Here is a 14184-nt window from a genome sequence, read left to right as displayed (position 1 = left end):
GCTGGGTGTCACCATGCTCCCACCTCTCATATGCTCAAATCTGGGGTTGCTGGATGGAGTCTCTACTTGATGGGTCTCACACCTCATTGTGTAACTTACTGTTGCATTGCTAGTCATATGTTGATAAGTAATGGTCACAATATGGTGTGATTGGTTGTTCTTGGGTATAAAGGGAATTGTGAAGCATTGTTCTGTGGGTTCATCATCTCCTGAGGGTTAGGGTTATTAGTGTTAGGGTTATTAGTGTGAGGGTTAGGGTTATTAGTGTTAGGGTTATTAGTGTGAGGGTTAGGGTTATTAGGGTTAGGGTTATTAGTGTGAGGGTTAGGGTTATTAGGGTTAGGGTTATTAGTGTGAGGGTTAGGGTTATTAGGGTTAGGGTTATTAGTGTGAGGGTTAGGGTTATTAGGGTTAGGGTTATTAGTGTGATGGTTAGGGTTATTAGGGTTAGGGTTATTAGTGTGATGGTTAGGGTTATTAGGGTTAGGGTTATTAGTGTGATGGTTAGGGTTATTAGGGTTAGGGTTATTAGTGTGAGGGTTAGGGTTATTAGGGTTAGGGTTATTAGTGTGAGGGTTATTAGGGTTAGGGTTATTAGTGTGAGGGTTAGGGTTATTAGGGTTAGGGTTATTAGTGTGAGGGTTAGGGTTATTAGGGTTAGGGTTATTAGTGTGAGGGTTAGGGTTATTAGGGTTAGGGTTCTTCTCAGTTCTGGCTTCTCCTTCTTCACCTCTTGCTTTCTCTCTCTGATTTACAATAATCAAGGTAGAGTAGGTAAGATTTAAAACCTTTACTTTGTAACATGTTTGCCGTGTAATTGATTTCATTCATTTGAAATGTTATTAAATATCTATTTCATTTAACCTTCCACTGACTATACAATTAGTTAAATAACTGTAATTCGAATGGTATTGTTCAGCTTACCCTCTTCCTTTAAACCGTAGGGGAATAGTTTTGGTTGTTTGGCAAATATTTAACCCACTACAAACTCATCTCGGAACAGATCATTTTTGGAGTGTTCTTAAAGTAATAATAATAATAATGGATTTTATTTGTATAGCACACTTTAAAATACAAAGAGGTCTCAAGGTGCTTTAACAAGATATAGATAATCACAACAACAATAGTACAAAGTAATAGAATTGCTTATAAAAGTGCAGAAAATAGGATAATATAAAATACAAAAAGATCATAAATTAAAACGAATTAATAAGATTATAGTAAGATTGAATAATATGTATTTAAAAACAGTAAATACATACTATGTATTTAATTTCGGACAGAGCAATTTAAAACAATGGATTCTAAGAACAACACAGAAAAGAAACAAAAACAGTAACCAGGACTTTAGGTGAAGGCAGAGATAAATAAGTGGGTTTTGAGGTGTGATTTAAAAGCAGCGAGGGAATCTAAGGCCCTAATGATCTCCGGGAGCTCGTTCCAGAGTCGTGGCCCCAGCGAGTGGCCAAAGGAGGGATGACATGGAGCCCTGTGTAGTTGTTTTAAAGGTTGCCATGGCTCAACCCCATCATGCTGTCTCTAAGGACCAAACTCCGCTGTGTCTCCTCTCATCTGCACGTGCTAGCACCATCAGTGTTGTATGTGTGTGTGTACTATGAGGTACATGCATTAGCAGCTTGTTTGCACCGGGATCCTAATTAAGATCCTCAAGGACAGGCCTGCCAAGTGGGACTTGTTAGCCTGTGTGTGTATGTGTGTGTACTGTACATGCTTTCTTCTGACTTTTAGTGACATGGTACCCATGAGAACAGCTGCATAGTCAGGCCCTAGGCTCTATTCAGTTTGTTTTACACATCCTTACAGGTAGTCCCACTGGGGAGATCCAGAGCAGCAGGGCAGTGTAGTATGTGATCCCCACAGTGGGACCAGAGCACTAGAGCATGCTTCTGTTACAGACAAGCCTCACCACACTCTCAAACAGTCTAAACGCTTAGCTATGTTGAGATGAAGGATTCTGTCAATCATATTTGTCAGTCCTAGGCTTTGACTAAAGCCAGTCTTGGAGCAATGTTTCCGGTCTGCCAATGTTGGACATAGTCGCCAATGTGGACATTGGTGTGCTATGATGGACCACACAGAATTCCAGGTCCCTTCCTGTCCATCTATTTGGCCATTCTGTGGTGCTGTTCTGATCCTGTACTTCCCAGCCCTGTGGCTCATTACTGACCAACCTGACAGGCACCTATGTGGAGTGCTGTGTCAGCGCTGCTTATTCTTAACTCTGTATGTTTGTTTCATCATCCATTTGCTAATTTTTATTTGTTATCTATTGTTGCATAATTGTATTCACCCGCTGGTCTGCATCTCTTTTGTTTCTGCAAATGTCTCCCGACCTGCTCCTCCCACGGTTTCTGGAGTTTTCCTGGAAGTTTTTCCTTCTCTGATTTAGGTGCAGTTTTATGGGCATGTGTGAAGCCCTCTGTGACATTGCTTGTAAAAATTGCTGTACAAGTTACATTTGATTTGATTTGATACACAAAAGCCACAACCCTTTGTGATTAGGACAAACCATCACTGAAGCAGTTCTCGAATCAGATCACATGTTATGTCATTATTCAAATGACCACACAGGAGATGGAAAGGGTCGGGGGAGGGGTTGGGGGGTGTAGACTGCTTGTCGTTGGTGGAACACAGAGTCAAGTGAAGTGTTATCAGTAAAGGGGCCTGCTATGTGGTGAAACACATCAGTAAAGGGGCGTGCTATGTGGTGAAACACATCAGTAAAGGGGCGTGCTATGTGGTGAAACACATCAGTAAAGGGGCGTGCTATGTGGTGAAACACATCAGTAAAGGGGCCTGCTATGTGGTGAAACACTGTCACCTACTGGTGGGTGTCTAGTTTTTTCAACAAGCAGAAGGAAGTGTATGTCCTCCTATCCTACACACCAGCTTGGGTTCATCAAGTTGCCAGGATACCAACTCGTCTGTTCTGAAGCTGAGGAGTGGCATGGGTCCAGGTGGCACTGGGTGTACTAATCTTTCAGGTTTTTCATTCTATGATTTCAGTTTAGATCCTACACCTTCCTTTCACTGGCTCAGTCATAGGATATGATGGAAGAAACTCAAAAGCAGTTGCTATGACCAAAGTCCCCCCCAGGTGGCAGTCTAGTGACAAAGGACTGACAGGACTGCAGGACTGCAGGACTGCAGGATTGACAGGACTGCAGGACTGCAGGACTGCAGGACTGACAGGACTGCAGGACTGCAGGACTGCAGGATTGACAGGACTGCAGGATTGACAGGACTGCAGGACTGACAGGACTGCAGGAGTGTCGCTGACTGACAAGACTGCAGGAGTGTCGCTGACTGACAGGACTGCAGGAGTGTCGCTGACTGCTCACCATACAATCTAATATGTTTACTCTTTGTAAGTGACTATTATTAGAGGTATAAAATACTGAATTACAAGGAAAAGGAAGGCAGGCTGCTGATGTGTGTACTCAGAGCGGCACAGTTACTGAGTTGCCTGTCAGATACAGTGTGTGGTAGTGTATATGTGGTACATCTGTGTTTACACATCTGGGCCCTACAGAGTGTTTTTTTTGTTAGCCCCCAGGGGGTTCGCTGCACACCCCCCCTTACTGCTCCTTCACTTCTCCTTCACAAGCTTCAAAAGGAATCTGGTCTGAGAGGACATAGTACTATAGACCTTCTGGTACATCACACACATCTTCACAGCTCTGCACACTGTTCATGGGAGGGGAAAGGTGTGTGTGAGAGATAAAGAGAGAGTGAGAGAGACAGAAAGAGAAGCAAAGAGTGTGTTAAGGAGGGTGGCTTTTGTCACTCATGATTGTTTGTTGTCTACGTACCTCCAGGCTGTGGAGTTTGTATATATATTTTCCGCTCAGGAAACACATTCACTTCATGCACGTTACTGGGCCTGGAGTGTGTGACTCCATTGAGGAATCTGTTCAAAGCTGCACTATCAGATAGTCTGTTCAGAGCTGCACTATCAGATATACCTTCTGGCTCCACTGAAGAGTACTAAAGAGAATAATATACTCACTGTACTAGAATGTTCTAGAAAACTCAGGGAAGCTGACCGTAACCAGAGACTTGACACAGGGATACACTCCCTAAAATAATTGATGCATGTCAACCATACGTGTATACAATATAAATGTATGGACTGTTTATGTACAGTAGCCTAAGTATTTTACGTGAATGTATGAACATTGCATGTAAGATAAGTTATTCCTTTATTCGTCCCACAATGGGGACATTCGGGCATTGCAGCAGCAAAGTGGACAGAAGTATACATACTATTTACAAAGTTAGTACGAGATATTATAAAAAAATATATAAAAAAGATAACACCAGTTGCATATGGAGACCAAATTAAAATATATAAACTCTACATAGGAGTACTGTACATGTGTTTCTTATACATGTATGTACTGTACATGTATCTACTCCACATAGGTCTACTTTAGCATGGCAACACTCCCAGTCTAGACCGGGTCATTTCTAGAGTAACTACTATGTTTATTATGTCACCCCAGTGGGAAAGACACATCACTTATGCTAACTGAGACAAAGTCCCTCATTGAGTCCACCCCTCTGCTTGTGTTTCACCTAAATCAATTTTCTTTCTTCCTGTGTTGTTCGTCTCTGGTATTTTAGCATCATGTATGTGGACCTACGTGTAGTGTTTCTACAGGACTGTCTGTGGAGGTTCAGAGTGTTCACATCCCAGTGGGATGTTGCCCATTTGCCCATTTGAAGGACAGCGTGGGACCTCCAGCAGCCTGCCAGCAACAGCCTGCCATCAGCAACAGCCTGCCAGCAGCAGCCTGCCAGCAGCAGCAGCCTGCCAGCAGCAGCAGCTTGCCAGCAACAGCCTGCCAGCAGCCTGCCAGCAGCAACAGCCTACCAGCAACAGCCTGCCAGCAGTCTTCCATTAGCAACAGCCTGCCAGCAACAGCAGCCTGCCAGCAGCAGCAGCCTACCAGCAGCAGCAGCCTGCCAGCAGCAACAGCCTACCAGCAACAGCCTGCCAGCAGTCTTCCATTAGCAACAGCCTGCCAGCAACAGCAGCCTGCCAGCAGCAACAGCCTGCCAGCAGCCTGCCAGCAGCAGCATCCTGCCAGCAACAGCCTGCCAATAACAGCCTGCCAGCAACCTGCCAGCAGCCTGCCAGCAACAGCCTGCCAGCAGCAGCAGCCTGCCAGCAGAAGCCTGCCAGCCACAGCCTGCCAGCAGCAGCCTGCCAGCAACAGCCTGCCAGCAGCAGCCTGCCAGCAGCAACAGCCTACCAGCAACAGCCTGCCAGCAGTCTTCCATTAGCAACAGCCTGCCAGCAACAGCAGCCTGCCAGCAGCAGCAGCCTGCCAGCAGCAGCAGCAGCCTGCCAGCAGCAGCAGCCTGCCAGCAGCAGCAGCAGCCTGCCATTTACATTTACATTTGGTACAGTGGTAGGAGAAGCCATGGGAGGTGATGATTGGTCCAAGTGAGGTGGTGTACAGAGAGAAGAGGAGGGGTCCAAGGATGGAGCCCTGTGGGACACCAGTGGAGAGCTGGCGAGGTCCTGACAGTTTGCCTCCCCAGGAAACCTGGTAGGATCTTCCCGACAGGTAGGATGAGATCCACTGGAGTACAGTGCCAGTGATGCCCATCTCAGAAAGTCTGGCAAGCAGGATCTGGTGGTTAACCGTATCAAACGCTGCAGAAAGGTCCAGCAGAATGATGACGGATGACCTGGAAGCCGCTCTGGCAGACTGGAGGGCAGTGGTGACTGAAAGGAGGGCAGTCTCTGTGGAGTGGCCAGTCTTGAAGCCCGATTGGTTGGGGTCAAGCAGGTTGTTCTGAGAGAGAAAGTTAGACAGTTGGTTAGATACAGCTCGTTCAATTGTTTTTGAAAGGAAGGGTAACAGTGATACCGGTCTGTAGTTCTGGAGGACGGCAGGGTTAAGGGAGGGTTTTTTGAGTAGAGGGGTAACTCTAGCCTGTTTGAAGGCAGAGGGGAAGGTGCCAGAGGTAAGAGAGGAGTTTAGGACATGGAGAAGAAAAGTTATGATGGAGGGGGAGATGGTTTGAAAGAGAGGGGAGGGGATAGGATCAAGGGGACAGGAGGTGGGGCGATGAGAGAGAATGAGGTCAGAGATCTCTGCCTCAGACAGGGGAGAAAAAGAGTTTAGACATTTAGACATTTAGTCTGCCAGCAGCAGCAAACCTAATTACCTCTGAAGGACCTCTTCACCTGTACTGTAGGACTTCTCTCCTGTGTCAGCTGTGGTTAGTAATGTAGTCTGTATGTTAAACTGTACCAAGACAGTCAGCATAGCTATTCAAACCTAATATACTTGAGCAAATCCCAGTTGGGATCTCAATGATGTAGCCGGGCAGGGACATGAGAATTTGATTGGCCCTCTTCATCACCCTCTTGTGCGCAGTGGTCTCTGTGCCAGTGCTCTCTCTAGTAATTCCATCAGAGGAAGGTCATGCCCAGACTGGGGCTGTGGACGTCACCTGAAGGTCACCATGACAGAGTTTGAAAGGTCAGCTTCCTGCAGCAACAGATTCAGGGTGGAGATCTGTGTCTCACATCACTCAGTAATCGTAATAGCAGTTTAAAGTATGTGTACTCAAGTTCCAATAGTGATATTGAACTCAGATGAGAGAAAATTAGCTGGTTTATTAAGTCATTTAGCAGACACTCTTATCCAGAGCAGGTTTAGATTCTTCCAGTTTTGCTGCATTTTGTCACAGAGAGCAAACAGAACCATCTGGCCCTCTTTCCCATAGACATATATACATGTCTATGCTCTTTCCCTGCCCTGCACTGTTAAAGTCAGTAAACTGTAGACTGAACTATTCATATTCCACAGTATATAAACAAATCATCAGCTTGACGCCAAGGAAGCCAACCGAATAATACAAACTTATGACCACTTATAAATAAATATTGAGACTCAATGTATTCAAGGACACCAACTAATCAGGTTGAAAATAATGATTATATCACATATTTTGGTACCAAGGGACTGGGAGTTCTTCAATGTCATAAATCCATGGGGTGCAGTCGTGCTCCGTTCACTCTCTCCTCCTACCCACCTCTCTCGCGCGCTCTTACACAAACAAACACGCGTGCGCAAGTTGTTGCAAGACATCGCTCAGTCTCGATTACTTTATCCCAAAGAGCTATAGAGACGTTCACATCAAACTGCAGCTCGTCGGACACCACAACGGACATTGCGAGTAATATGGACACAAGTTATTCACACCATAATTCTTGCACGTCGGTTAGAATAAGGTAAGCTATTTTTTTGTAATTATCTACAACAAACCAGCTTTTAACTTAAACTTGGGTAGAAGTTTGACATTGCGTCATAGACTCTACTCCAAGATTAGGTGGCCTCAACTAGCCTAAGTATTTAAAAAATCTATTTTAGCCTGTTTTCCCTGAGTTTCATGACGATTAAACATTTTATAAATGTTTTGTTAGCCGCGGTTGTTTTAAGGCACTTTGGGCGCCCTACAATTTCCAAAACTGTTTTAATCAGTGATGTGGTTCACACCCCACATGTTTCTGATGGTTCACTGGTGTGCAAGCTCGGTCATTGTTCTCTTCTTCTCCAGTGAATGCTGCTGTTATGTTGCAACACAACGTCCCCCAGGCGCACTTCTCTGGGTAATCATGTTCAACCATTCCATCCTCTACCCAACCCACTAGCTTGCTTTATGGATCATATGTCGAGAACTGAAGACTCCCATTGTACATCAGCCACCATCTCCTCCAGGTGCTCACTCAAATATGCAAAAACTGGATATTCTCTGTATTACATTACACACTGGAGAAATTGTGATGATATTAACTAACAAATTGCTGAAATTAAATGATATTGATAGTAAATGACATGGTCTACAGGACATCCAGCAATATTCATGTACTCCATGCCATTATAGTGCAGTAATTGATACTCCTCTCCTCAGAGTGGTCACACTGGTCTGGGGTGCCTGTAGTTAACTTGGGATCCCTGGTATCTGTTCTCAAGGATTCCCCCAGCAATTTACTGTCTGTTTACTGTCTGTATGTTCACAGGGGAAATTTGATTTCAGACAGACTCAGACCCAGACCTTGAAAATTTGATTATGTTTCTTTTTCTCATTAACTCTCCTGCTGCTCTTCTAGCTGCAGTGGTGGAGATACCCTTCTCTTATCTCTCTCTCTCTCCCTCCCTCCCACCCTCTCCTTCTCTTTCCGCTGCTCTGCTCTCCGAGCACAGTTGAGCACAGTTGAGCACAGTCTAGTACCGTGTTGTCAGGCTGGTTGTGACTCAGCTGCTCCCTGAGCTGCCAGGCTGCTTGATGCCTGTATTTGATGCCTGTATTTGATGCCTGTATTTGTATTTATGCCTGCATTTCTCTGTGCTCCATTGCACTCCTGTGGTGGGGCCAGAGCACAGAGGGCTGTGAAATGTCCCACTCCTCCTTCTCAGAAGATCATAGCAACCAGTAGTGAATATCCCAGGCTGGTGCCAGGGCGTTCATTAGGGCAGGCAGTCTGTGTGTGTGTACACAGTGCAGAACCATGTCAGACACTGATTACCTCATTATTATAAACACACACAAGCACACACAGCTAGTAAACATACACATTCTCTCTCTGTCTCTCTCTGTCTCTCTCTCTCGTTCACTCTCTCTTTATGTCTCTCCTACTCACACACACATACATACACAAACACACTCACCTGCACACAAACACATGCATGCACACACTCCAAGGTGTAATATAATAGATATCCAGGTTATCACTTGGCACTTTGTTGGCGCCTCAGTCACACTGTTAGATTGAATGTCACAGGTAACTACTGGTCATCTGTTGTCACCCCAGGGGTCGTCAAAGAAGCAAAACATCTCAGAGTGACACATACACAGTGGAAGGCAGACACATGGATAGACGGATGAGGGGAAGAGACCGAGGGGCCAGTAGGCAGGCGAGCAGCCAGTCCCCCAGTCAAGGAAACAGTGTGTGTTGTCCAGATACAGTGCCATGCATGACTGCCCGCAATTCCAGTAAGCAAGATGTTATTGGTGAGGGGGATGGGTTTGGGTTAGGGTTAGGTCATAGCAGGTCCTTGTCTGAACTCCCCAACTCAATCCAGACTCACTGCTGATCTGAAGGGAACTCTTAATAGGCTGTTTGGGTGGGTCATGATTCGGTTATAAGGGCAGGAGGGGAAGGCCACCTGCTCTGGTTCTTAAGGGCAGGAGGGGAAGGCCTCCTGCTCTGGTTCTTAAGGGAAGGAGGGGAAGGCCTGGTCTGGTTCTTAAGGGCAGGAAGGGAAGGCCTCCTGCTCTGGTTCTTAAGGGCAGGAGGGGAAGGCCTGGTCTGGTTCTTAAGGGCAGGAAGGGAAGGACTCCTGCTCTGGTTCTTAAGGTCAGGAGGGGAAGGCCTGGTCTGGTTCTTAAGGGCAGGAAGGGAAGGCCTCCTGCTCTGGTTCTTAAGGGCAGGAGGGGAAGGCCTCCTGCTCTGGTTCTTAAGGGCAGGATGGGAAGGCCTCCTGCTCTGGTTCTTAAGGGCAGGATGGGAAGGCCTCCTGCTCTGGTTCTTAAGGGCAGGATGGGAAGGCCTGGTCTGGTTCTTAAGGGCAGGAGGGGAAGGCCTCCTGCTCTGGTTCTTAAGGGCAGGATGGGAAGGCCTCCTGCTCTGGTTCTTAAGGGCAGGAGGGGAAGGCCTCCTGCTCTGGTTCTTAAGGGCAGGAGGGGAAGGCCTCTTGCTCTGGTTCTTAAGGGCAGGAAGGGAAGGCCTCCTGCTCTGGTTCTTAAGGGCAGGAGGGGAAGGCCTCTTGCTCTGGTTCTTAAGGGCAGGATGGGAAGGCCTGGTCTGGTTCTTAAGGGCAGGAGGGGAAGGCCTCCTGCTCTGGTTCTTAAGGGCAGGAGGGGAAGGCCTCCTGCTCTGGTTCTTAAAGGCAGGATGGGAAGGCCTCCTGCTCTGGTTCTTAAGGGCAGGAGGGGAAGGCCTCTTGCTCTGGTTCTTAAGGGCAGGATGGGAAGGCCTCCTGCTCTGGTTCTTAAGGGCAGGAGGGGAAGGCCTCCTGCTCTGGTTCTTGGAATGTAAACCATGCACCCCCCCCCCCCCCATAGTTATGTCATAGTTACACGGTTATGCTTTGTGAATGTGTGCCACAAAATATGCAGTATTGAGACGAACATACACACACGCATACACCTCCACATATGCAACACGAACACAGTCACATACATGTAAGACACACAGAGAGGCCCTGCTGCTGAGGTTTGGGGAGAGCTACAGGAAGCAGTCACACTGGGTTTCTGAGGACTAGTTCCTTGGTAATAAGGTTTGAGCCGGCTGAGCACACAGAGGAAGCAGCCTTCAGGTACGATGTTATCACCCAACCTAATGGACCATCAGCAATACACGACCCCCACGAGTCTCCGTCTCAGGCTCTCCTGAGTGTCTCTCCATTGATTTTCTGATCAGAACAAATGATATAATCTTGTTTCTCCACCCAACTATGATGTGGGTTGATGGTGCTTCTCAGTCGTGTGGCTGCTACTAGTTCACTGTCTGAGTGTGAGTGTGGCCCTCTGGGAGTGGAGCTGCTGTGTGTCTGCTTGCTGTCAGGTAATGTGTGTCTGTGTTCAGTGAACAGGCTGAAGGCGTGAGCAACAGATGTATTGGTACTGAGGAAGAGGTGATGAGGGTGGATTAGTCAACCAACTAAGGACATAGTGAGAGCAAAGGATTGTTTCATCTCCACAGACGGTCATTGGTGTCCTGTTTCTTAGTGGGCCGGAAAGCAGGGCCGCCCCTGATAACCAATCTCTGGCCAGAGGAGAGGATGTGTTGTAGCCGTGGCGACAGGGACGTCTATCAGAGTCAGTCTTCATGTCTGGCTCACACCACTCTACGGCCTCACCACTCAGAAACCAGTTCTGGGATGTTCTGGTAGCTCACTGGGTAAGAGTTCCCACTGAGGCTAAGCCATCAACATGGGGGCCCAGGTTGGATGAATAAAGGCCCAAAAACGTAATAAAAATGATTCCACCTTGAAGCGTTGCCTGTTTCTTGGTTAATGGCTGTTGGAGTTTTGTGAACATTCTTCTCAGAGGCCCGCTGGATTAGCGGTGCAGTTTGACATTCCTCACTTGGCTCTTGTCCCTGATTAACTGTACACTCAACTGTCACGTTATGACTTTGCAGGGGACCGCAACATGCAAATGAGGCCTTCCTTTGTGAGGAGAGACTGGCCTGGTTACATAATCATACATGACCTGTCAGGTCACATCCTGTTCTGGCTGGTGCTTCCAGGTCATCGCAGGGCCAGGAGCCAAAACTTCCTGGCCGGGACGTGGCGTAGCTCAGATACCTCCAGACCTGAGGGAAGAGCCAAGTCACAGAATGAGAGGAATGATTAATGACCAGTGCTGGATGTGTGTTCAGGCCCATGCTGTAGCTCCAAAACAGCAACACTTCAGCAGGCAACACAGTGGAACTGACCCAGTGCTGCTCGTCTTCCTGTTTGGGTAAATAGTTCAGATGAGTAGAACAGAACACCATGATCACTGATATCAACATGTGGGACTCTGGAAGGGACTAGAAGTTGACACTGTGGGAAAGGGCATGTTTGCTCACCTGGTACCCTTAACACCTGGTCAAAGACACACACACACACACCCCTTCTCATAGTGTTGACATCAGGCATTACAAAGGAACTAGGTTTAGAAGCAGCTGTCGCTCCATTAGAAGGATAACAAGGGACAAAAAACACACACACGCACACACCCACATGCATTCACACACACCACAATCTTGTGTCCCTAACCCTAACCTTCCAGGGGGAATACAATCCTAAAATATATCCTATTTTGATTCCCAGGTTGTATCGCTGAGTCCTAAACCTTTGTGTGCAGCAGTCTCTGAAAAGGAGAAACAAGGCCATGGAGACTTTCAACTCCACCCTCTCAAGCAACCTCAGCCACAGTGTTAATGTGAGCGAAACGTTCCGCCCAAGTCCCTACACCACGGTGGAGATGGTTGTCATCGTCCTCGTGGCTGGGTCCCTCAGCTTGGTCACAGCCACAGGGAACATCCTGGTCATGCTCTCTATCAAGGTCAGTTCAGGATGTTTCTGCGCCAGGTGTTTCAGCCTCAGAGAGAGGTTAGATCTTGTCAGCAGGATCATAGACATATATACATGTATATACGTATGTCTATGAGCAGGATCACTGATGGGATTTATTCATAAAGTCTGTGATGTCATCAATTTATAATACATCGTTCCTGCAGATTCTTATGAACGAATATCCTTCACCCTCCCTTTCATTTTAGGTAAACAGGAACTTGCAGACCGTCAATAACTATTTCCTGTTTTCGCTGGCTTGTGCCGACCTCATCATTGGCCTGGGCTCAATGAATCTCTACACTCTGTATATCGTGATGGGCCACTGGCCCCTGGGCCCTGTAGTGTGTGACCTGTGGTTGGCTGTGGACTATGTCGTTAGCAATGCATCTGTCATGAACCTGCTCATCATCAGCTTTGACCGCTACTTCTGTGTGACCAAGCCTCTGAGCTACCCAGCGAGGCGCAGCACCAAGATGGCGGGTCTGATGATAGCTGCGGCCTGGGTTCTGTCCTTCATCCTCTGGGCGCCCGCCATCTTGTTCTGGCAGTTTGTCGTAGGCGGCCGGACAGTGCCACCTGGCCAGTGCTTCATCCAGTTCTTCTCCAACGCCGCTGTGACCTTTGGCACGGCCATCGCGGCGTTCTACCTTCCGGTCGGGATCATGATCGCCCTCTACTGGCGCATCTCCCGGGCCAGTCGCAGCCGTGTGAGGAAAAGCAGAAGGAAGCCCTCGGGAACCAGCTTAGGTGAAGGCCTGTCACAGAGCCAGGATGATGGGGGTGAGGTCCAGCCCAACAACTGCACCATGACCGGGGATGAGGAAGAGGAGGGTGAAGATAGAGGGAAGGAAAGAGAGATGGTGCAGCGGCAGCCGAATGGCAGAGGTCTGAGGCGTTTGGAAGGAGTGGAAACTAGAGAAAGCTCCACCAATGAAAGCTCCACCACAGTCAGCATCCCCATGTCGTCCAATCACAGGGAAGAAGAGAACACCTTCCAGCAGGGGCTGAACGGCAAGACCAAGCCAAAGCAAGCTCAGAGGTCTACTCAGAACCCAGGTTCTGGATGTGGTTCCTCTCTCACAGACCCCTCCCAGACTGGACCCAGAACTAAGACAGACTCTGCCCCCGCCAATGAGAAGCAAAACCTGGTTACACGGACACTGCTCAAGGTGACCAATCATGATGAACACAAGAGATATAGACATGAATTATAGAATCATATAGGAAGGCTAATTTTGATGTCAAATAAAGAACTAATCTACATTTAATGTATTCATAAAATGTAAGATTTTTTTTTTTTACTGATGATTCCTCCTTTAGGTAACGAATCAGAGGTCAAACAGGAAGGTTAAGAAGAGGGGGACACCTTCCCGGGAGAAGAAGGTGACTCGCACCATCATGGCCATCCTGGTGGCGTTTGTGGCCACGTGGACACCCTACAACGTGATGGTGCTGATCAACACCTTCTGCTCGGCCTGCATCCCCAGCTCTTTGTGGACCATCGGCTACTGGCTGTGCTACATCAACAGCACCATCAACCCCGCATGCTACGCGCTCTGCAATACAACCTTCAAAAACACCTTCAGACAGCTGCTGCTGTGCCAGTATAGGAACATCCGTACTGCCCGGTGAGGGCGTGGCAGGGGGGTGGGGCGGAGCATGACAAGGGGAGGAGGTGGGGTGGGGCATGGCAGGGGGAGGAGGTGGGGTGGGGCATGGTAGGGGGGGAGGAGGTGGGGCATGGTAGGGGGGGGAGGAGGTGGGGCATGGCAGGGGGAGGAGGTGGGGCATGGCAGGGGGAGGAGGTGGGGTGGGGCATGGTAGGGGGAGGAGGTGGGGTGGGGCATTGTAGGGGGAGGAGGTGGGTAGAAGGGTAGAGGACGGGGACAAGGTAGGGGTGAGGCCTCTACCTGGGCTGGGGTGGGGTGAGATAACGTGTTCTTTAGATTCAATGTCAGCACTACCCTTCCAAGACAATCCCTTTTCTCAGTGTCAGTGTTTATGTGTGAATATTGTGTGTGTAGATGTTTCTGTGGAGTTGGGGGTGGTGTCAGGGCTGTCCTAATGCAAG

General features: G+C 48.0%; 2 protein-coding genes across 2 annotated transcripts; one reads left to right on the top strand and one right to left on the bottom strand.

The window, feature by feature from the left end:
• The first annotated feature begins 7156 nt into the window (after positions 1 to 7156).
• Positions 7157 to 13745, top strand: LOC136942187 (muscarinic acetylcholine receptor M2-like). Its single transcript, XM_067235013.1, has 4 exons — positions 7157 to 7276; positions 11868 to 12102; positions 12320 to 13282; positions 13434 to 13745. The coding sequence occupies exons 2-4, from the start codon at positions 11929 to 11931 to the stop codon at positions 13743 to 13745; spliced, it is 1449 nt and encodes a 482-aa protein (XP_067091114.1). The 5' UTR covers positions 7157 to 7276; positions 11868 to 11928.
• Positions 9176 to 10108, bottom strand: LOC136941588 (uncharacterized). The gene has a single exon (XM_067234126.1). The coding sequence runs from the start codon at positions 10106 to 10108 to the stop codon at positions 9176 to 9178; it is 933 nt and encodes a 310-aa protein (XP_067090227.1).
• Positions 13746 to 14184: the final 439 nt, after the last annotated feature.

This window comes from Osmerus mordax, chromosome 4 (genome assembly GCF_038355195.1).
Source record: "Osmerus mordax isolate fOsmMor3 chromosome 4, fOsmMor3.pri, whole genome shotgun sequence".
Lineage (NCBI taxonomy): Eukaryota > Metazoa > Chordata > Actinopteri > Osmeriformes > Osmeridae > Osmerus > Osmerus mordax.
The sequence above is the reverse complement of the archived record's forward strand: the minus strand, read 5'-3'. Positions and strand labels throughout refer to the sequence as shown.

What these genes read in the sequence shown, in the direction of transcription:
- LOC136941588 (XM_067234126.1), bottom strand. Translation starts at nt 10,108, where the DNA reads ATGGGGGGGGGGGGGGTGCATGGTTTACATTCCAAGAACCAGAGCAGG.
- LOC136942187 (XM_067235013.1), top strand. Translation starts at nt 11,929, where the DNA reads ATGGAGACTTTCAACTCCACCCTCTCAAGCAACCTCAGCCACAGTGTT. An exon ending in TGGTCATGCTCTCTATCAAG is followed by an intron (nt 12,103 to 12,319) that starts GTCAGTTCAGGA and finishes CTTTCATTTTAG; the next exon opens with GTAAACAGGAACTTGCAGAC. An exon ending in TTACACGGACACTGCTCAAG is followed by an intron (nt 13,283 to 13,433) that starts GTGACCAATCAT and finishes TTCCTCCTTTAG; the next exon opens with GTAACGAATCAGAGGTCAAA.